The sequence below is a fragment of the Ahaetulla prasina genome, chromosome 15, assembly GCF_028640845.1.
Source record: "Ahaetulla prasina isolate Xishuangbanna chromosome 15, ASM2864084v1, whole genome shotgun sequence".
NCBI lineage: Eukaryota > Metazoa > Chordata > Lepidosauria > Squamata > Colubridae > Ahaetulla > Ahaetulla prasina.
This window is the reverse complement of record NC_080553.1, coordinates 10,026,555-10,045,397: the sequence shown is the minus strand read 5'-3', so window position 1 is coordinate 10,045,397 and position 18,843 is coordinate 10,026,555. Positions and strand designations below refer to the sequence as shown.

General features: G+C 42.0%; 1 protein-coding gene across 2 annotated transcripts in view; it reads left to right on the top strand.

Moving 5' to 3' along the window:
* LOC131185490 (septin-2) overlaps nt 1-8,884 on the top strand; it is a 54,846-nt gene extending 45,962 nt beyond the window's left edge. Inside the window, exons 11-13 of one of the 2 annotated variants that reach the window (XM_058157980.1) lie at nt 140-182; nt 2,942-2,999; nt 8,792-8,884. In XM_058157980.1, the coding sequence (XP_058013963.1) occupies nt 140-182; nt 2,942-2,998 (100 nt within the window). In that variant the 3' untranslated portion in view covers nt 2,999; nt 8,792-8,884. The remainder of the gene's footprint in view (nt 1-139; nt 183-2,941; nt 3,000-8,791) is intronic. The other variant, XM_058157979.1, reaches the window with a different exon arrangement.
* Nucleotides 8,885-18,843: the final 9,959 nt, after the last annotated feature.

Below are 18,843 nucleotides of genomic sequence, written 5' to 3'. Positions count from 1 at the left end.
GGTTGTAGAAAAAATGCTTTTAAAAGTAAAAAAAAAAAAATTGGCCACACCCACCCAGTCACATTACCCCTCCCACCAAGCCACGCCCTCAGAACCGGTAGTAACGAATTTTACATTTCACCCCTGCTTTTATCTATAGATTCAGCAAAAATAAGGATTGTGATGGCAGATGCTGCCCAGAGGTAAATATTCCAGCTATAAGAGGGATGCGTGAAACACCATTTAATATAGGAGATTTGTCCTACGTGTGAGAACAAACACCGTGACTCAGAAATTCAGAGCGCCGTCATAGAGCAGGCTATTTTTAGAGGTGGAGATGCTTCAGTTTTTGACAGCCCAAACACCAACAGATCTCGTGACCCTTTAAAAACTGACAAATGTATCCTTGCGTAGCCTATTTTGTTTTTTGCAACTCAGCTTGTACAGGACGTGTCTTCAAATGCCACCAATTTATCCATCTAATTCTCTCTCCTCCTCTTGCATTTTTAATCCTTAGCCACCTTGTTTTACAAAGAATTCTGGGGAAAAAATGTATACCTACAGGCTCTTTTCTAATTTGAATGTATTTTTTTTTTATTTGCATTTATATCCCGCCCTTCTCTGAAGACTCAGGGTGGCTTACACTATGTCAAGCAATAGTCTTCATCCATTTGTATATTATATACAAAGTCAACTTATTGCCCCCAACAATCTGGGTCCTCATTTTACCTACCTTATAAAGGATGGAAGGATGAGTCAACCTTGGGACTTGAACCTGCGGTAATTGCAGGCAGCTGCTGTTAATAACAGACTGCATTAGCAGTCTGAGCCACAGAGGCCCCTAATTTGAATGTACTTGATCAGTAGCTTGATCTGGATGGCTGTTCTTTGATACTTTTTTGCTTTGTTTTGCATTGCTCCTTACTAGTAACAAACCTGTTCCTTTGCTTGTCTTTTGTCACACGTAGAGAGCATGTACAGAAATATATATTTTAATTTAAAGGAGTGAGCATGTAGGTGTAAAGTGTAGTTCTTGCCTTTGTACATTAAATGATATACATGAAAGAGAAGAGAAGGGAATGGAATGGAACAGAATAGAATAAAATAGAAAATATAGAATAGAATAGAATAGAATAGAATAGAATAGAAAATATGAAATGGAATAGAATAGAATAGAATAGAAAATATGGAATGGAATAGAATAGAATAGAATAGAAAATATGAAATGGAATAGAATAGAATAGAATAGAAAATATGGAATGGAATAGAATAGAATAGAATAGAAAATATGAAATGGAATAGAATAGAATAGAATAGAAAATATGGAATGGAATGGAATGGAATAGAATAGAAAATATAGAATAGAATAGAATAGAATAGAATAGAATAGAATAGAATAGAATAGAATAGAATAGAATAGAAAATATGAAATGGAATAGAATAGAATAGAATAGAAAATATGGAATGGAATAGAATAGAATAGAATAGAAAATATGGAATGGAATAGAATAGAATAGAATAGAAAATATGGAATGGAATGGAATGGAATAGAATAGAATAGAATAGAATAGAAAATATAGAATAGAATAGAATAGAATAGAAAATATGGAATGGAATGGAATGGAATAGAATAGAATAGAATAGAATAGAATAGAAAATATAGAATAGAATAGAATAGAATAGAATAGAATAGAATAGAATAGAATAGAATAGAAAATATGAAATGGAATAGAATAGAATAGAAAATATGGAATGGAATGGAATAGAATAGAATAGAAAAATAGAATAGAATAGAATAGAATAGAAAATATAGAATAGAATAGAATAGAATAGAAAATATGGAATGGAATGGAATAGAATAGAATAGAAAAATAGAATAGAATAGAATAGAATAGAAAATATGGAATAGAATAGAATAGAATAGAATAGAATAGAATAGAATAGAATAGAAAATATGGAATGGAATGGAATAGAATAGCATAGAATAGAATAGAATAGAATAGAATAGAATAGAAAATATGGAATAGAATAGAATAGAATAGAATCGAAAATATAGAATAGAATAGAATAGAATAGAATAGAATAGAATAGAATAGAAAATATGGAATGGAATGGAATAGAATAGAATAGAATAGAATAGAAAATATGGAATGGAATAGAATAGAATAGAATAGAAAATATGGAATAGAATAGAATAGAATAGAATAGAATAGAGTAGAATAGAATAGAAAATATGGAATGGAATGGAATAGAATAGAATAGAAAATATGGAATAGAATAGAATAGAATAGAATAGAAAATATGGAATAGAATAGAATAGAATAGAATAAAGAATAGAATAGAATAGAAAGTGGAATAGAATAAAGAATAGAATAGAATAGAATAGAATAGAATAGAATAGAATAGAATAGAATAGAATAGAATAATTAACAGTTGGAAGGAACCTTGTAGGTCATCTAGTCCAACCCCCACCCACCCCGCCCAAGCTGGAGACCCTACACTATTTCTGACAGATGGCAGTTCAGTCTCCTCTTGGAAGCTTCCAGTGATAAATAGAATAGAATAGAATAAAACAGAATAGAATAGAATAACTATTGGCACTTTAGAAGTACATTAATCAGCGTACATTAAAATGAAATTTCGTTGCATTCAGCTCTCAAAGGGTCTCCACCTCCAATATACACTATATCAACATGACTAAAGAAATAAATATAAAATTATGCATATGCCCACGTATATGACACAGAGACACAACACCATCGAGTTCGGATGTAGACCCCTACTTGGCAAGAAAAAACGATTTTGCCCTTTCAGAAGTTCTCTTTGTCCGAATTTGGCTTTTCCCTGCCAGGTTTTTATAGGGGAAAATAGTCTACAATAACAGGTAGCCTTCAACTTGGTTCCAACTGAGATAATGCCCATTCTTTGCCTTTAATCCTGTGGTCCATCTCATATTTCACAGGCCCGCGGAAGAAGAGGTCATGGACAAAGACAGGATCCTTCAGCAGAAGGAGGCTGAGGTAAGGACTTAAAAGCCAGAGGTAACTGTTGAATTCAAATTTAGTTAGTGTTAATAATAATAATAACCTTTATTGTCACTGTACAACATATATACAATGAGATAGTCTTTTAAAGCAGGGGTCTTCAATAGTGGTGAAATCCAATTTTTTTTTACTACCGGTTCTGTGGGCATGGCTTGGTGGGTGTGGTGTGGCTTGGTGGGCGTGGCAGGGGAAGGATACTACAAAATCCCCATATCCACTCCACTCCTGGGGAAGGATACTGCAAAATCTCCATTCCCATCCCACTCCTGGGGATGGATACTGCAAAATCCCCATTTCCACCCCACTCTAAGGCAAGGATACTGCGAAATCCCCATTCCCTCCCCACTCCAGGGGAAGGATACTGCGAAATCCCCATTCCCTCCCCACTCCTGGGGAAGGATACTGCGAAATCCCCATTCCCTCCCCACTCCTGGGGGAAAGATACTGTGAAATCCCCATTCCCACCCCACTCTGGGGCCAGCCAGAGATGGTATTTGCCGGTTCTCCGAACTGCTCAAAATATCCGCTACCGGTTCTCCAGAACCTGTCAGAACCTGCTGGATTTCACCCCTGGTCTCTAACCTTGGCAATTTTAAGCCTAGAGGACTTCAACTCCCAGAATTCCCCAGCCAGCAAAGAATTCTGGGAGTTAAAGTCCTCCAGGCTTAAAATTGCCAAGGTTAGAGATCCTTGTTTTAAAGGATGCATATTTAACCATGGTTATAGAGCCAAGACAAAAAATACACAGTAAAGAGGCAACACACGTCCTCCAAACCTTGTGACTAAATTTGTTCTATACCGTATCTCCATTTATTTATTTATTTATTGGGAATTTTATTTAGGAATTGCAAGAGTTTTTCAAGGCTTTAAGAGTCGTCTTTTGAAAATCTGGTAGCGAAAAAAAAGATTACCCAGATCTCTTTCTTGGTTTCTCATTTGTAATTTCCCTTTTGTGTCTGAGAATCTGAGCCAGTTTCTTTTGCAGATCCAGTGAAACAATCATTTTCTAAGTCATTCTCCTAGCCCGTCTGACATGAATCCATTTTCAGTACCATGTCTATCTTGTCAAATAAAATTTGTTCTACATCCTCCATAACATCTTTTAGACGTAATCTGTCCACAGAAGCAGAACTCACTACTGAAATTTCTGATATTGTGGCTACTCTCTTCTGATTCCATTCTTCAAAAACATCCTTCGGTATTTTTTAGTGTCGTACCCATCTTGCAAGCCAGTTTATCCTTCCTCTTACCTAAGAAACCTATTTATTTATTTAAATGATTTCTGCAGCTGTTCATATTAGAATAGAATAGAATAGAATAGAATAGAGTAGAGTAGAGTAGAGTAGAGTAGAGTAGAGTAGAGTAGAGTAGAATAGAATAGAATAGAATAGAATAGAATAGAATAGAATAGGAATTTTTTATTGGCCAAGTGTGATTGGACACACAAGGAATTTGTCTTGGTGCATAAGCTCAGTGTACATAAAAGAAAAGATACCTTCATCAAGGTACAACACTTACAACACTTAATGATAGTCATAGGGTACAAATTTAACACTTTATGATACAACACTTAATGATAGTCATAGGCTACAAATAAGCAATCAGGAAATAGAATAGAATAGAATAGAATAGAATAGAATTTTTTATTGGTCAAGTGTGATTGGTCACACAAGGAATTTGTCTTGGTGCATATGCTCTCAGTGTACATAAAAGAAAAAATACGTTCATCAAGCATCATAAGGTACAACACTTAATGATAGTCATAGGGTACAAATAAGCAATCAAATCATATTAGGAAACAATCAATATAAATCGTAAGGATACAAGCAACAAGGTTACAGTCATACAGTCATAAGTGGAAGGAGATGGGTGGTGGGAATGATGAGAAGATTAATAGTAATGCAGATTTAGTGAATAGTTTGACAGTGTTGAGGGAATTATTTGTTTAGCAGAGTGATGGTGTTCGGGGGAAAACTGTCCTTGTGTCTAGTTGTTCTGGTGTGCAGTGCTCTATAGCGTCGTTTTGAGGGTAGGTGTTGAAACAATTTATGTCCAGGATGCGAGGGGTCTGTAGATATTTCCACAACCCTTTTTTTGACTCGTGCAGTATACAGGTCCTCAATGGAAGGCAGGTTGGTAGCCATTGTTTTTTCTGCTGTTCTAACTATCCTCTGAAGTCTGTATCTGTCTTGCTGGGTTGCAGAACCAAACCAGACAGCGATAGAAACTGCCAGTTCTCTAAAGCAGTATTTATAATGCTCAAGGAAGATGGAAAAGCAGAACTAAAAAAGACACAGGAAATGGGTTTACATTCCTTGGACTTTGTTGGGAGCGCAAGGCATCAATTTCCCTTTGAGTGTTCTACATTCTGAGCAGTAACAGTGCTTGGAATTCTGTTTACAAATCTGGAAAGTTTATATAACCTTCTGTGTGTGCGTGTATGTGTGTGTGTGTGAGAAAGAGACAGAGAGAGAGAGAGAGAGACAGACAGACAGACAGACAGACCAACAAACCTTGGAGGAGTGCCAGATTTACCAGGATCAAGATGTCAACTCCTGCTCAATAGTTATTCTGGATTTTATCGAAGGTTAAAAATCCTTGACTTTTGAGAACAATTAAAACTTTTCCATGCTTTGTTTCAGCTGCCAAACCGGATTGTTTCTGACCGGCCTTCATTTAGGGTAGCGTCTCCTGGACTTTCGGCTTCCTGAAGTGCCTTTAAATATTAGCTCTTCTTCCAAATATAAAGCTAGCTACTTTAAACAAAAAAAAAAAAGGAGTCTTGAGACAGGAAGGTACTTCAAAATCAAAAAAGCGTGTTTTGAGTGTCTCGGGTCTCAAAAAGGCCACCGGTTTTTAATCCGATCTGCGAAATGTAAAAAAGAGGCATTTTCTTCCTTTAACTCCGCATCCTCAGATAACTTTTCTCTGCTCGTTTTGCTTCAGATAATTCCGATCGGAAAATTCACTGGGGCTTGAAAGAAACACGGGGCGAAAAAAGTAATTTGCGCTTGAGCACTGAGCTGATGCTGATATCGGCTACAAATCAGGGGTGGGATTCCAAAAGTTTAGCAACCGGTTCTCTGCATGGGTGCTGGGTGGGCGTGGCCATGGCGGGCGTGGTCTCACTCGGCATCATGCACCATGGGGGGGGGCAGTTTTTGCCCTCCCCAAGCTCCGGAGGTTTTGCTTGAGCCTCCAGAAGGGCAAAAATGGCCTCGCCTGGGCTCTGGAGGCCTTCTGGAGGCCATTAATGGGCCCGTTTCTGGATTTCCAGGTGGCCCATTTTTTGCCCTCCCCAGGCTCCAGAGGCCCTACGGAGGCCACAAATGGGCCCATTTCCAGATTTTCAGAACTTCCGGGAGGCCCGTTTTTCATCCTCCTAGAGCCTCCGTGCGGGCGCTGCAATTACCTGACATCCAAAACGGGCCGCGTGGAGACTCCTGGGAGGAGTGGGGTAGGCGGGGCCAGCCAGTACTTGCAACTACCAGTTTGGCGAACCCGATGTAAAATTAACATCCGGTTCGCCCGAACCGTTCTGAACCAGCTAAATCCCACCCCTGCTCCAGATAGCCCTCAACTTACGACTACAATTGAGCCCCCAAATTTCTGTTGCGAAGCGAGACATTTATTGAGTGAGTTTTGCCGCGTTTCATGACTTCTCCTGCCACCGTTGCTAAGCGAGCCATTGCTGTCGTTCAGTTCAGTTAGCAACACGGCTGTTAATTGAATCTGGCTTCTCCGTTGATTTTGCTTGTTGCAGAAGGGGATCACATGACCCTGGGAACACTGCAGCCGTCATAAATATGAACCAGTTGCCAAGCGTCTGAATTATGTGAGAGTTATAAAGCCACAAGAGAGCAGGATGTTGTACAAATTTAGTGGCTGCTAAATCCCCGGGCCTCTTAAATATGTAGAGAATGCAGGAATTTGGAGAAAATAGGGATGATAATAATGAATAAGCCAGGAAGTGGAACAAGAACTGAGATGTCTAATCTGTGCTGAAATTACTGTTCATGCTTGAATATAGCAATAGCCCTTAGACTTCTATACCGCTTCTCAGTGCTTTATGATGCTCTCTAAGCGGTTTATAGAATCAGCCTATTGCCCCCCAACAGTCTGGCTCCTCATTTTACCAACTTCAGAATGATGTCTAGTCTGATGAAAAGAAGAACTCGGGGTGACATGATAGCAGTCTTCCAATATCTCAGGGGCTGCCCCAAAGAAGAGGGAGTCAAGCTATTCTCCAAAGCACCTGAAGGCAGGACAAGAAGCAACGGAAGGAAACTAATCAAGGAGAGAAGCAACTTAGAACTAAGGAGAAATTTCCTGACTGTTAGAACAATTCATCAGTGGAACAACTTGCCTCCAGATGTTGTGAGTTATCCAACATTGGAAGTTTTTAAGAAGAAGTTGGATAACCATTTGTCTGAAGTGGTGTAGGGTTTCCTGCCTAAGCAGGGGGTTGGACTAGAAGACCTCCAAGGTCCCTTCCAACTTTGTTATTGTCTGTTATTCTATTTTATATGGAAGGCTTGAGTCGATGAGACTCAAAAATATATTCACATTTATGAAGCCACTAGCAAGTCAATTTTTCTAAAAAAAAATGTTTTTATAGTAACACAGACATGCTCTTGGCTGAATTCTTCATTCTCCTCCCCGCCTTTCCTGCCGCGGTTATTTTTATTAAAAAATTCTTCTAGTCTTTTCTTGTTCGGCTTTTACCGTAAATGCCAGAATGGACGGGAAAAAAAAAACAAATTGCTGTCCATAAATAGCATGGAGCTAGCAGCGGGTCATACTTGAAGAATGTGGCTTCTGCAATACCCAAACAAGTCCCACGGGAGAAAATGATTCCCACGGGACAATTGAAGAACATAATAATTGCGAGCAGCCTGTATGTTTTGGCCACATGCCTCCAGATTAGTGGCTTGTTAAAACATACCTTGAATACCAAATAGCCTGTTACAGCATTGTGGGAATGTCAGTTTTGGTGGTTTTCTGAATGGAACTTCTTGGGTTCTTCACTCTGTAGAATCCAGCGGATTTTTTAGTCCTCAGCTTAGGACCATAACCATAGCTCAGAATTTTGGTTGTAAGTCGTTGCGGCCGTACGTCGAGTCACCACGGGACAAATTCGATGTTGTGACCCATTTTGATAATGGTCATTAAGCAAGTCGCCCCGGACATGAACTCTGTAGAGCCCGCTTAGAGAGGCCTATAAAACGGGGGTCTCCAACCTTGGTCTCTTTAAGACTTGTGGACTTCAACTCCCAGAGTTCCTCAGCCAGCTTTGCTTTCCGAGGTTGGTAAAATGAGGACTCGGATCGTTGGGACAAGATGCTGACTTAAACCGCTTAGAAAGGGCTGGAAAGCACTGTGAAGCAATATATAAGTCTAAGTGCTAGTGCTATTGTTTTTCCTTTTCTCCTTCCTTCCTTCCATTTTTTCTTCCTTCCATTTTCCTTCCTTCCTTCCTTCCATCCATCCATCCATCCATCCATCCATTCATCATGCACAGTGGTTAGAATACAGTATTGCAGGCTAACTCTGCTGACTGCCAGGAGTTCGATCCTGACTGGCTCAAGGTTGACTCAGCCTTCCATCCTTCCAAAGTCAGTAATATAAGGACCCACATGTTGGGGGCAAGATGCTGACTCTGTAAACCGCTTAGAGAGGGCTGGAAAGCACTGTGAAGCAGTATATAAGTCTAAGGGCTATTGCTAATTGGACTCACCGCATTTTCTGTCTTTTTCTTCCCCACCCAGTTGCGTCGTATGCAGGAGATGATCGCCCAAATGCAAGCCCAGATGAGGATGAAACCTGCAGATGAGTAAGGAGGGTATCCTAAGACTTTTGACGGTAAGTATGGCTTTACATTCCCGCTCTTACAGAGATGCACATGGGCTTGTTTTCTTGGAGCTGATGCAGAGACGAACAGAGATCAAGTTCCCATCCCTCGAAGTATGGAGAGCAACAGCCGTCAGCAAGGGAGGCTGAGGGTGGCCTAACAACCCCCTGATGGGTGGGATCAAAGGACTCATCAACCCTTTGCACAGCAGCCGAAGAATCCACTGGGAATCAGAATAAAAATACCCGATTGTACACGGTACACAAAAGATGCCGAGACCCTAGAAAAGAGTGCAAGAAAAGAGTGCAAGAAAAAACAAAAATGATGGTCTTGTAATAACTACAAGACCATCATTTTTGTCTTTTCTTGCACTCTTTTCTAGGGTCTCGGCATCTTTTGTGTACCGTGTACAATCGGGTACAATCGGGCAATCAGTCCTAAACAAACATATTTTATTAGAACAGCTGAGAATTATTTCATTCTCAGCTTAGTCCAAATTAATTCCCAAAATAAAGTCCTTCAGAAAAAGTCCTTTGGCCTTATCACAAACCTTTGTCTTCTTTGGCACCCTTCCAAAGGCTTTTCTTGGCAAAGCCCCATGAACTTCAGAAACAAGAGACGCCGACTAGAAACAAACGTAGCAATGTTACTTTCCTATAAAGAGCCCAAGAGCTGTTGCTACTCCTTTAAACCTTATAGGACGGGCCAATCATCTCTTGGCTTTACTCCCGAGTCGTCCTTTTTGCTTAACTGCTCTTGCCTTCTGGCAGCTCTTCACATGCATGCATGAGGAACAGGCTCCTCCTGTTCCTCTGCGTCTCTGCTGTCTGCCTCTGGAGGCTCCGGAGTCCGCGCATCGCTCTCAGATGGCCCTGGCCCCATCTCTGCCTCCGACGCAGAGCCCTCGTCCAGACCTTCCCCTGACTCGAGGACTGGCCCATTGTCCTCCCCAGCTTCCTCACTGTCCGACTCCACTGCCAGCTCCGTGGGCTTTTGGCGGACCACAACAGATGGAGGGTCTGGAGGCTCAACCATACGATGAACAGTTGAGGGAGCTAGGTATGCTTAGCCTATCAAAGAGAAAAATTAGGGAGACCTGATAGCTGTCTTCCAGTACTTGAGGGGCTGTCACAGAGAAGAGGGGGCTGATGTCTTCTCCAAAGCACCTGAGGGCAGGGTAAGAAGTAACAGATGGAAGATTAATCAAAGAGAGAACCGACCTAGAATTAAGGAGAAATTTCCCCGACAGTGAGAACACGTCATCAGTGGAATAACTTGCCTCCTAGAGTTGTGGGTGCTCCCTCAAAAAAGAAAAAAAAGAAAAAAGGGAGGTTCTACATTTAGGCAAGAAAAACCAAATGCACAGTTCAGCGGTTCGAATCCCTAGTGCTGCCATACAGGGTGAGCTCCTGTTACTTGTCCCAGCTTCTGCCAACCTAGCAGTTCGAAAGCAGGTAAAAAAATGCAAGTAGAAAAGCAGGGACCACCTTTGATGGGAAGGGAACAGCGTTCCGTGCGCTTTTGGCGTTGAGTCCTGCCGGCCACATGACCACGGAGACGTCTTCGGACAGCGCTGGCTCTTTGGCTTTGAAACGGAGATGAGCACCGCCCCCTAAAGTCGGGAACGACTAGCACGTATGTGCGAGGGGAACCTTTACCGTTACCTTTTAGGATGTTGGGTGCTGCTTAAATGGTCAATTTTAATGGGCCTCTGGTGGCTCAGACTGCTAAGACAGTCTGTTATTAATAGCAGCTGCTTGCAATTACTGCAGGTTCAAGTCCCACCAGGCCCAAGGTTGACTCAGCCTTCCGTCCTTTATAAGGTAGGTAAAATGAGGACCCAGATTGTTGGGGGCAATAAGTTGACTTTGTATATAATATACAAATGGATGAAGACTATTGCTTAACATAGTGTAAGCCGCCCTGAGTCTTCGGAGAAGGGCGGGATATAAATGCAAATAAAAAAAAATATTTGAGGACAACCTGTACTTTGCTGACCTGTTAAAACGTAAAACCTTAAAATCACATGGCTTGTGTTCTGTCTGAGGGCTTTGCAACAGTTTCCACATGGAAGGAAGTTTGTTTATTTTTTCTTCCGTTGCTTTTTTGCCTTACTTGTTTGAAGTAAATACTAACCCAAAATATTTATGTGGTTGGGAGAACGTAACATTGATGTCAAGCATTTTCCACAGCTTGGAAAGTTATTGTAAGTTTAAAGCTTAGATTTTTCTTCCGATGATTTTATTCCAGTTCAGTATGGCATCTGCAACAACTGTTCAGGAGCAGAGGAACAGGATTCCCTGGAATTAGTAACTGGGGTTTATACATTTCTTTTAATCGTGTTGCTTTTTAACATAGCTTGCTGACTTAGCCGCCACAATGGTGGGTGGACCCATCTCGCTGAGCAGAAGCAAGAAACATCCCTTGTCATGTCTTTTTTTTTTTCATTAAGATCGTATAAAAATATAATATAAATCATGAATGAAATAAAGATAGCAGGGAAAGGGAAAGGAAGGAAAGGATGGAGAAAGAAAGAAAGAAAAAAAGAAACAAAGAGAAAGAAGAAAGAGAAAAAGAAAAAGAAAAAGAAAAAGAGAGAAACAGAAAGAAATAAAGAAAGAGGAAGGAAGGAAGGAAGTATAAGATAAAGAGAAAGAAAGAGAAAAAACGAATAAAGAGAAAGAAAGAGAAAGAAAGAGAAAAAGAAAAAGAGAGAGAAAGAGAGAAAGAAAGGAAGGAAGGAAGTATAAGAGAAAGAAAGAAAGAAAAAAAGAAAGAAAAAGAGAGAGAAAGAGAAAGAAAGGATGGAAAGGAAGTATAAGATAAAGAGAGAAAGAGAAAGAAAGAGAAAAAACAAGAAAGAAAGAGAAAGGAAGGAAGGAAGGAAGTATAAGATAGAAGAAAGAAAGAGTTGACTTTTAACTTCTAGCGCAGTAGAATACAAAATAAAATTACAGCCTCAATTTTTTACTTTTACACACTTGATAAACCCCCGCCTTTCTATAACCACAAAGTAATCTAATCAGCAAATCCCAGAGTCAAGATTTCATTTTTTCCCCCCTGCCTCGAGCACAAAGTCCAGAAGTGGTTTCCAAGGAGAAGCCAAACTCAATATATATCCTGTAACGTCCATCATTATGTCCGAAGATAATAATAGGTGAACTTCGACACCAAACAGCCAGGATGGAGAAGACGACTTTCGGCTTTTTGATTGGGAGACTTTTGGCTACAACCAAAATGGGAACAGGTTTCCCCCCCACCCCCACCCCCACTCCGCTTCCACGTCCTGGAAGAATAGAATATTAAAATTTGGGAAAGCAAACTCCTGCCCACTTATAGCTCCTCCCAGGAAGTTGTTGCCGATTGGCTGGCTCTCTTATTTCAAACCGATGAAAGAAGCCATTGAATCCTCATTTGCTTCCTGAAGAGGCCTGTTTTGTAACAAAAAAAACCCCAAACCCACTGTCCCAAAAACAGATTTTTAGAAACCGGCTTCGTGTAACCGTTCCCAGTCTAGACACAGCAATGAGCCAGAATTCTGTGGGATCCACATTTTTGGGGAATGAGAGATCCCGATGCGCATGGTCTGGTTGTTGGTTTTTTTCCCCCTCCCCGACTTGGCTGCTCCTGCAAATAAAAAATAAAATAAATAAATAAAAAACCAAGGAAGAAAATTGTACAATCGCTTCTTAAAACTTCAGAACTGGAGCGATCGGAATGGAAACTTTTCCTGGGAAAGAGGAAGTGTCATAACAAAACTTGGCTTGAGTCAAGAGTCAAAGAGGGCAGCCGAGCTTTCCCGCGTGGATGCAGCCAGGAAGGGGTGTCCATCTGCTGCTGGGAGAGCGAGGGAATAGCCCAATTTTGTTGGCTACAAAAACTTGAAATAATAGGGTGGTTGTTTTTTTTTAAATAAAGGAAAAAAACAGGAGCTTTCAATTTGCAACGGACTTTACCGCATCGAATCCTACTTCTGATTCCAGAACCACCTCTACTTTACTGCAAAGCTACACGGGTAGCAAGTTTTAAAATTTCAGGTAGTCCTCGACATACGACCACACACGATTGGGCCCAAAATACCTGTTCCTAAATGAGATGGTTGCAAAGTGAGTTTTGCCCCATTTTGTGTTTTGTCTGCGCCCCCCGAGCCAGGTTGGGTCCCCTGCCAGAAACTCGGAAAGTGAGGGGGAAGGGCCATCAGGACTTACCTCTGGAGTACCGGCTTCCCTGGCTCAGCTCCAGGAGCCAGAGGCAGGCCTGGTGGAGGAGATAACGAGGCCTCCGTCCCCTGACTCTTCCCCCCCAGGCCACGCCTACAGACCCAGCTGATGGCAATCAGGCCTGGCTGGACTCTAGGTTTCGTAGGCAGGAGAGGAGGGAACAACAGAAGCAGGGGTGGGGCAGGCCTAGGAAGTGCTGAGTCATGGAGCCACACCCCACAGAGTATAAAAGCAGCCCTGGCTGCTCTTCTGCTTCGTGACGAGCAAAAATTGAGCTGACCTATTTGACTCGGGGTGAAATGAGCTGAACATTCGGCCTGGACTGCTGACTTCCTGGTTGCCTGGCAACCCCGAGATAAAAGGGAGACTTTGGCAGGCAGCTGCAAATTCCCTGCCAGGACTGATAGCAGCCGTGAACTCAGTTACTGGCTCATTTAGCCAGCTCGCGTGGCTGAGGCCGGGAGGGGACAGAACATTTTGTGACTTTTCTTGCCATGGTTGTTAAGTGAAACGCGGCAGCTGTTAAGTTAGTAACGCGTTGTTAAGTGAATCTGGGTTCTCCCCCCCCCTTGACTTTGCTTGTCAGAAGGTTGCAAAAGAGGATCACATGACCCTGGGACATTGCAACCGTCATAAGTATTATTATTATTATTATTATTATTATTATTAATGATAATAATAATAATAATAATAATAATAATAATAATAATAATAATAATAATAATAATAATAATTAAATTTCTATACTGCCCTTCTCCCGAAGGACTCAAGGCGGTTTACAGCCAGCATAAAACAATATTTATAAATACAATTAAAAGACAATATAAAAATCTAATTCAAATTGGCTAACACCTATTAAAATTATTCAAAGAACAATGATAAAACCCCACTTAAAACAGTAGTACATTAGGCCACCCCTGCGCGATGAAATATGATGAAGTATGAACCAGTTGGCAAGCGTGTGAATTTTGGTCACGTGACCGTGGTCGTAAGAGTGAAAAACTCTCATAAATCGCTTTTTTCAGTGCTGCTATAAGTTTGAAAAGTCACTAAATGTTGTAAGTTGAGGACTACCTGTACTTTGTCTCCCCCCCCTTATCTCTTTTACAACTTGAGAAACTAGGGAGGGTCCCTTCTGAGCCTCTTTTCCTACTCATTGTCCAGCTGCTGAATAAGGGATCCCTTATCTGACCATTCCTTTGGCAGCATCTCTTCCCCCTGTCTCCCAAGGTCTTTCCTATATACCATTACACCCCCCACCTTTACATCCCATGAAACTAGTGAGGGTCCCTTCTGAGTTTTTCTTTAACCATTATGCAGCAGGGGGCTATGCCTGCACTTATCGGACTGCTCCCTAGGCAGCCTCCTCTCCTTTTCTGCCCCAACTCCCAAGGTCTTTCCCACATACCATTATAGCCGCCTCCTTTACAACCCGAGAAACTAGGGAGGGTCCCTTCTTGAGTCTCTTTCTCCACCCATTAGGAAGCTGAGGGCTATGCTGTCCATTATCTAATCATTCCTTAGGCAGCACATCATCTCCCTGTCTCCCAAGGTTTTCCCCACACACCATTACAGCCATATCCTTTACATCCCAAGAAACTAGGGAGGGTCCCTTCTGAATTTTTCTCCACCCATTATGCAGCAGTGGACTATGCCGGCTCTTATCGAACTGCTCCCTAGGCAGTCTCTCTCTTCTCCTTTTCTGCCCCAACTCCCAAGGTCTTTCCCACATACGATTATAGTTGCCTCCTTTACAGCCTGAGAAACTAGGGAGGGTCCCTTCTTGAGTTTCTTTCTCCACCCATTAGGAAGCTATGCTGTCCATTATCTAATCATTTCCTAGGCAGCATCTTATTTCCCCGTCTCCCAAGGTTTTGCCCACATTACATCCTTCTCCTTTACATCCCAAGAAACTATTATGCAGCTGTGGGCTGTGCCATCTCTTATCAGTTTTTTTTCCCTTAACCATGCCATTACATTAGCCTGGGAAATTATAGTAAGAATTAAATGGAAGGAGGTATATTAACCAGGCTGCTCTGGGCCGCCAGGAAGAACAGACCAGAAATGCAACAACACGAAAACCTTTTTATGCCTAATTTGTCTGCGATAGCAGATTTTTTTGGGGTAAAGGAGTCTCGCATTCTTTCTCCACCCTTTTTTTGCTTAAGATTGCAAAAATCTGACCAAAGTTTATCTCTTCCCCAACGGATCACAACTTCTGAATCTGCCAGGGCTGCAGAAATAGCTCCTAAAAAAAAAATGATGGGATGTCATTTTTTTTTTTGTTTTGCTTTCTGGAAAGAGGAGCACGTCCCATAAATCCTGATGTTTCCCAAAAGGAAAAAAAAAATGCAAAAAGAAAAAAAGAAGAATTTAAAGGAGACAAGTCCTTTAAATTCCCTTTATCTTCAGTTCGTTACAGATAACATCTGGAGTAGCTCTGAAGCATAAGCGGTCGTTTTTTTAAATCCCCCCAGATGCGTAATAACTCATTTATTTCGCTTAGGATTAAGCGTGGAAGAACATTTTAAAACAAGGAAAAAGAAAGACGGGGAAGGCGGCTTTCTTGGAAAAATAAACGTTTACATAATTTTCCTCTGTTATCTCAAGTTGCTTTTTTTTTTTTTTTTGCAAACTCCCATTGGTCTGGTTCCTGCCAAGCACTTTTTTTTTTTGCAAAAGGTTGAAAAATAACCCTCCGCTCCTTGCGATAAGGAATATGTGGGTTTTTGTTTTTTTTTAAAAGACAAATCGGTCTGGCATCGCCATAGCAACCAGACCTTCAGGCGTGGTCTGATGATGCCAAAGTGAGGTGATGAGGGAGGATCATCTGGGGGAGAAGATCCAGGTCTTCTTTCAGGTTGGAATGTGGAAACTGAGTCAGGAGTTTAGACGGGAGTCTAAATGGGAGTAACCCATCACGTTGAAGTTTCCAGTAACTATGGTTAATGGAGGTTTAGTGAATTGCCCTATTGTTTGAGTGGATCCTGCCCCCTTGTGAGTCATGTTGGCTTGTCACTTTCTCTGTGTGAGCTGAGATCCCTTCCCTTTCCCTTTTCTCCTTTCCTTTCCCTCTCCTTTCTCTCTTTCTTTCTCTCTTCTTCTCTCCTTTCCTTCCTTTCCTTTCCTTTCCTTTCCTTTCCTTTCCTTTCTTTTCCTTTCTTTTCCTTTCCTTTCCTTTCTGTCTTCCTTTCCTTTCCTTTCCTTTCCTTTCCTTTCCTTTCCTTTCTCTCTTCCTTTCCTTTCCTTCCCTCTTCCTTTCCTTTCCTTTCCTTCCCTTCCCTTTCCTTTCCGTCTTCCTTTCCTTTCTCTCTTCCTTTCCTTTCCTTCCCTTCCCTTTCCTTTCCGTCTTCCTTTCCTTTCCCTCTTCCTTTCCTTTCCTTTCCTTTCCTTTCTCTTTCTCTTTCTTCCCTTCCTTCCTTCCTTTCCCTCTTCCTTTCCTTTCCTTTGCCTCTTCCTTTCCTTTCCTTTCTCTTTCTTCCCTTCCCTTCCCTTCCCTTCCCTTTCTCTCTTCCTTTCCTTTCCTTTCCTTTCTCTCTTCCTTTCCTTTCCTTTCCTTCCCTTCCCTTTCCTTTCCGTCTTCCTTTCCTTTCTCTCTTCCTTTCCTTTCCTTCCCTTCCCTTTCCTTTCCCTCTTCCTTTCCTTTCCCTCTTCCTTTCCTTTCCTTTCCTTTCCTTTCCTTTCCTTTCCTTTCCTTTCCTTTCTCTTTCTTCCCTTCCCTTCCCTTTCCTTTCCCTCTTCCTTTCCTTTCCTTTGCCTCTTCCTTTCCTTTCCTTTCTTTCTTCCCTTCCTTCCTTCCCTTCCTTTCTCTCTTCCTTTCCTTTCCTTTCCTTTCCTTTCCTTTCTTTCTCTTTCTTTTTCTTCCCTTCCCTTCCCTTTCCCTCTTCCTTTCCTTTCATTTCTCTCTTCCTTTCCTTTCCTTTCTCTTTCTTCCCTTCCCTTCCCTTCCTCTCTTCCTTTCCTTTCCTTTCCTTTCCTTTCTCTTTCTCTTTCTTCCCTTCCCTTCCCTTTCCTTTCCCTCTTCCTTTCCTTTCCTTTCTCTCTTCCTTTCCTTTCTCTCTTCCTTTCCTTTCCTTTCTCTTTCTTCCCTTCCCTTCCCTTCCCTTTCTCTCTTCCTTTTCTTTCCTTTCCTTTCCTTCCCTCCCTTCCCTTTCTCTCTTCCTTTCCTTTCCTTTCCTTTCCTTTCCCTTCCCTTCCCTTCCTTTCCTTTCCTTCCCTTCCCTTCCCTTCCCTTTCTCTCTTCCTTTCCTTTCCTTTCCTTTCCTTTCCTTTCCTTTCCTTTCCTTTCCTTTCCTTTCCTTTCCTTTCCTTTCCTTTCTGTCTTCCTTTCCTTTCCCTCTTCCTTTCCTTTCCTTTCCTTTCCTTTCTCTTTCTTCCCTTCCCTTCCCTTTCCTTTCCCTCTTCCTTTCCTTTCCTTTCTCTCTTCCATTCCTTTCCTTTCTCTTTCTTCCCTTCCCTTCCCTTCCTTTCCCTTCCCTTCCCTTTCCTTTCTCTCTTCCTTTCCTTTCCTTTCCTTTCTGTCTTCCTTTCCTTCCCTTCCCTTCCCTTCCCTTCCCTTCCCTTCCCTTTCTCCTTTCTTTTCCCCTCCCCTCTCCCCTCCCCTAACTCCAAAGCGAAGAACATCATTCACTTGAATTAGACCCAAGATACTCTTTTGCTAGAAAAACCCCTCGCTGCCTCACCCTCGCCTGTGTGATAGCCACATCCCTGCTCCGCAAGCACAATAGATCTTGTTGCAAACCTCTACACGTTCCTGCTGAATTTTTAATAGGCCGACAGCGTTTAAAACCTGCCGTTTTGGGCAAGCATAGAGCCACAGTAGTTCTGTCACTTCACACATGACCGTCGTATTTACTTCTTGGTGCTTCCTGTCTCGGTTCCAGCAGCGTCTCTGAACTCCATCCCTCCCCCCCCCCCCGTGCCTTCGCTCGGCCACTTCCAATTTTTTTCTAATCTGGCTGGAAACTCCAAAATTACACACTTTATAAATGGACCCTGGCAAAAACTCACAGAGACCACAATAGCTCTCTCTCTTTCTCTCTCTCTCTCATGCCCTCAGTTGAACTGGCCTTGCCTAAGTGCCTCAAGGCAGGCAAACTCCCCGATACTCCTAAAATCCCTGCCTGCTGTGTGCGAAGAAGGCAGTGCTTAATTTAAAAGCGCAGGAACTGTTATTATGCAACAAAAAAAGAGGTTTTTTTTAAAACAAATTCTGCCAAACGTTTAAAGGTAAGACAATGCAACAAAATCTTTTATTTCCAGCCCGACCCCCCCCCCCAAAAAAGAATCTACTGTAACAGGGAGTCCTCCTCTTATGACCACAACTGAGCTCTAGATTCCTGCTGTTAAAAGTGAGTTTCGCCCCATTTTACAGCCTTCTTTGCCTCCGCTGTTCAGCGAATCACTGCGGCGGTTAAATAAGTTAACTAACACGGCCGTTGAGCGAATCCGGCTTCCCCCTTCGACGTTGCTTCCTCGGGGGGGGGGGTCGCAAAAGGAGAGCAAGAGACACTGCAACGGTCATTAAGTACCTCCCAGTTGCCAAGTGTCTGAATTTTGAGCGCGGGGACGATGTTGCAACGGTCAGGAGCATGAAAACCGGTCATGGGTTGCTTCATTTCAGTGCCGTTGTCCTTTTGGTCACTAAACGAGTGAGGGTCGTAGGTTGAGGACTACCTTATATGCCAGCCATTCGTCTAAACTTCTGCTTTTCCTTGCAGCGGGGGACTCGACGGTCTTAAGGCAAAAG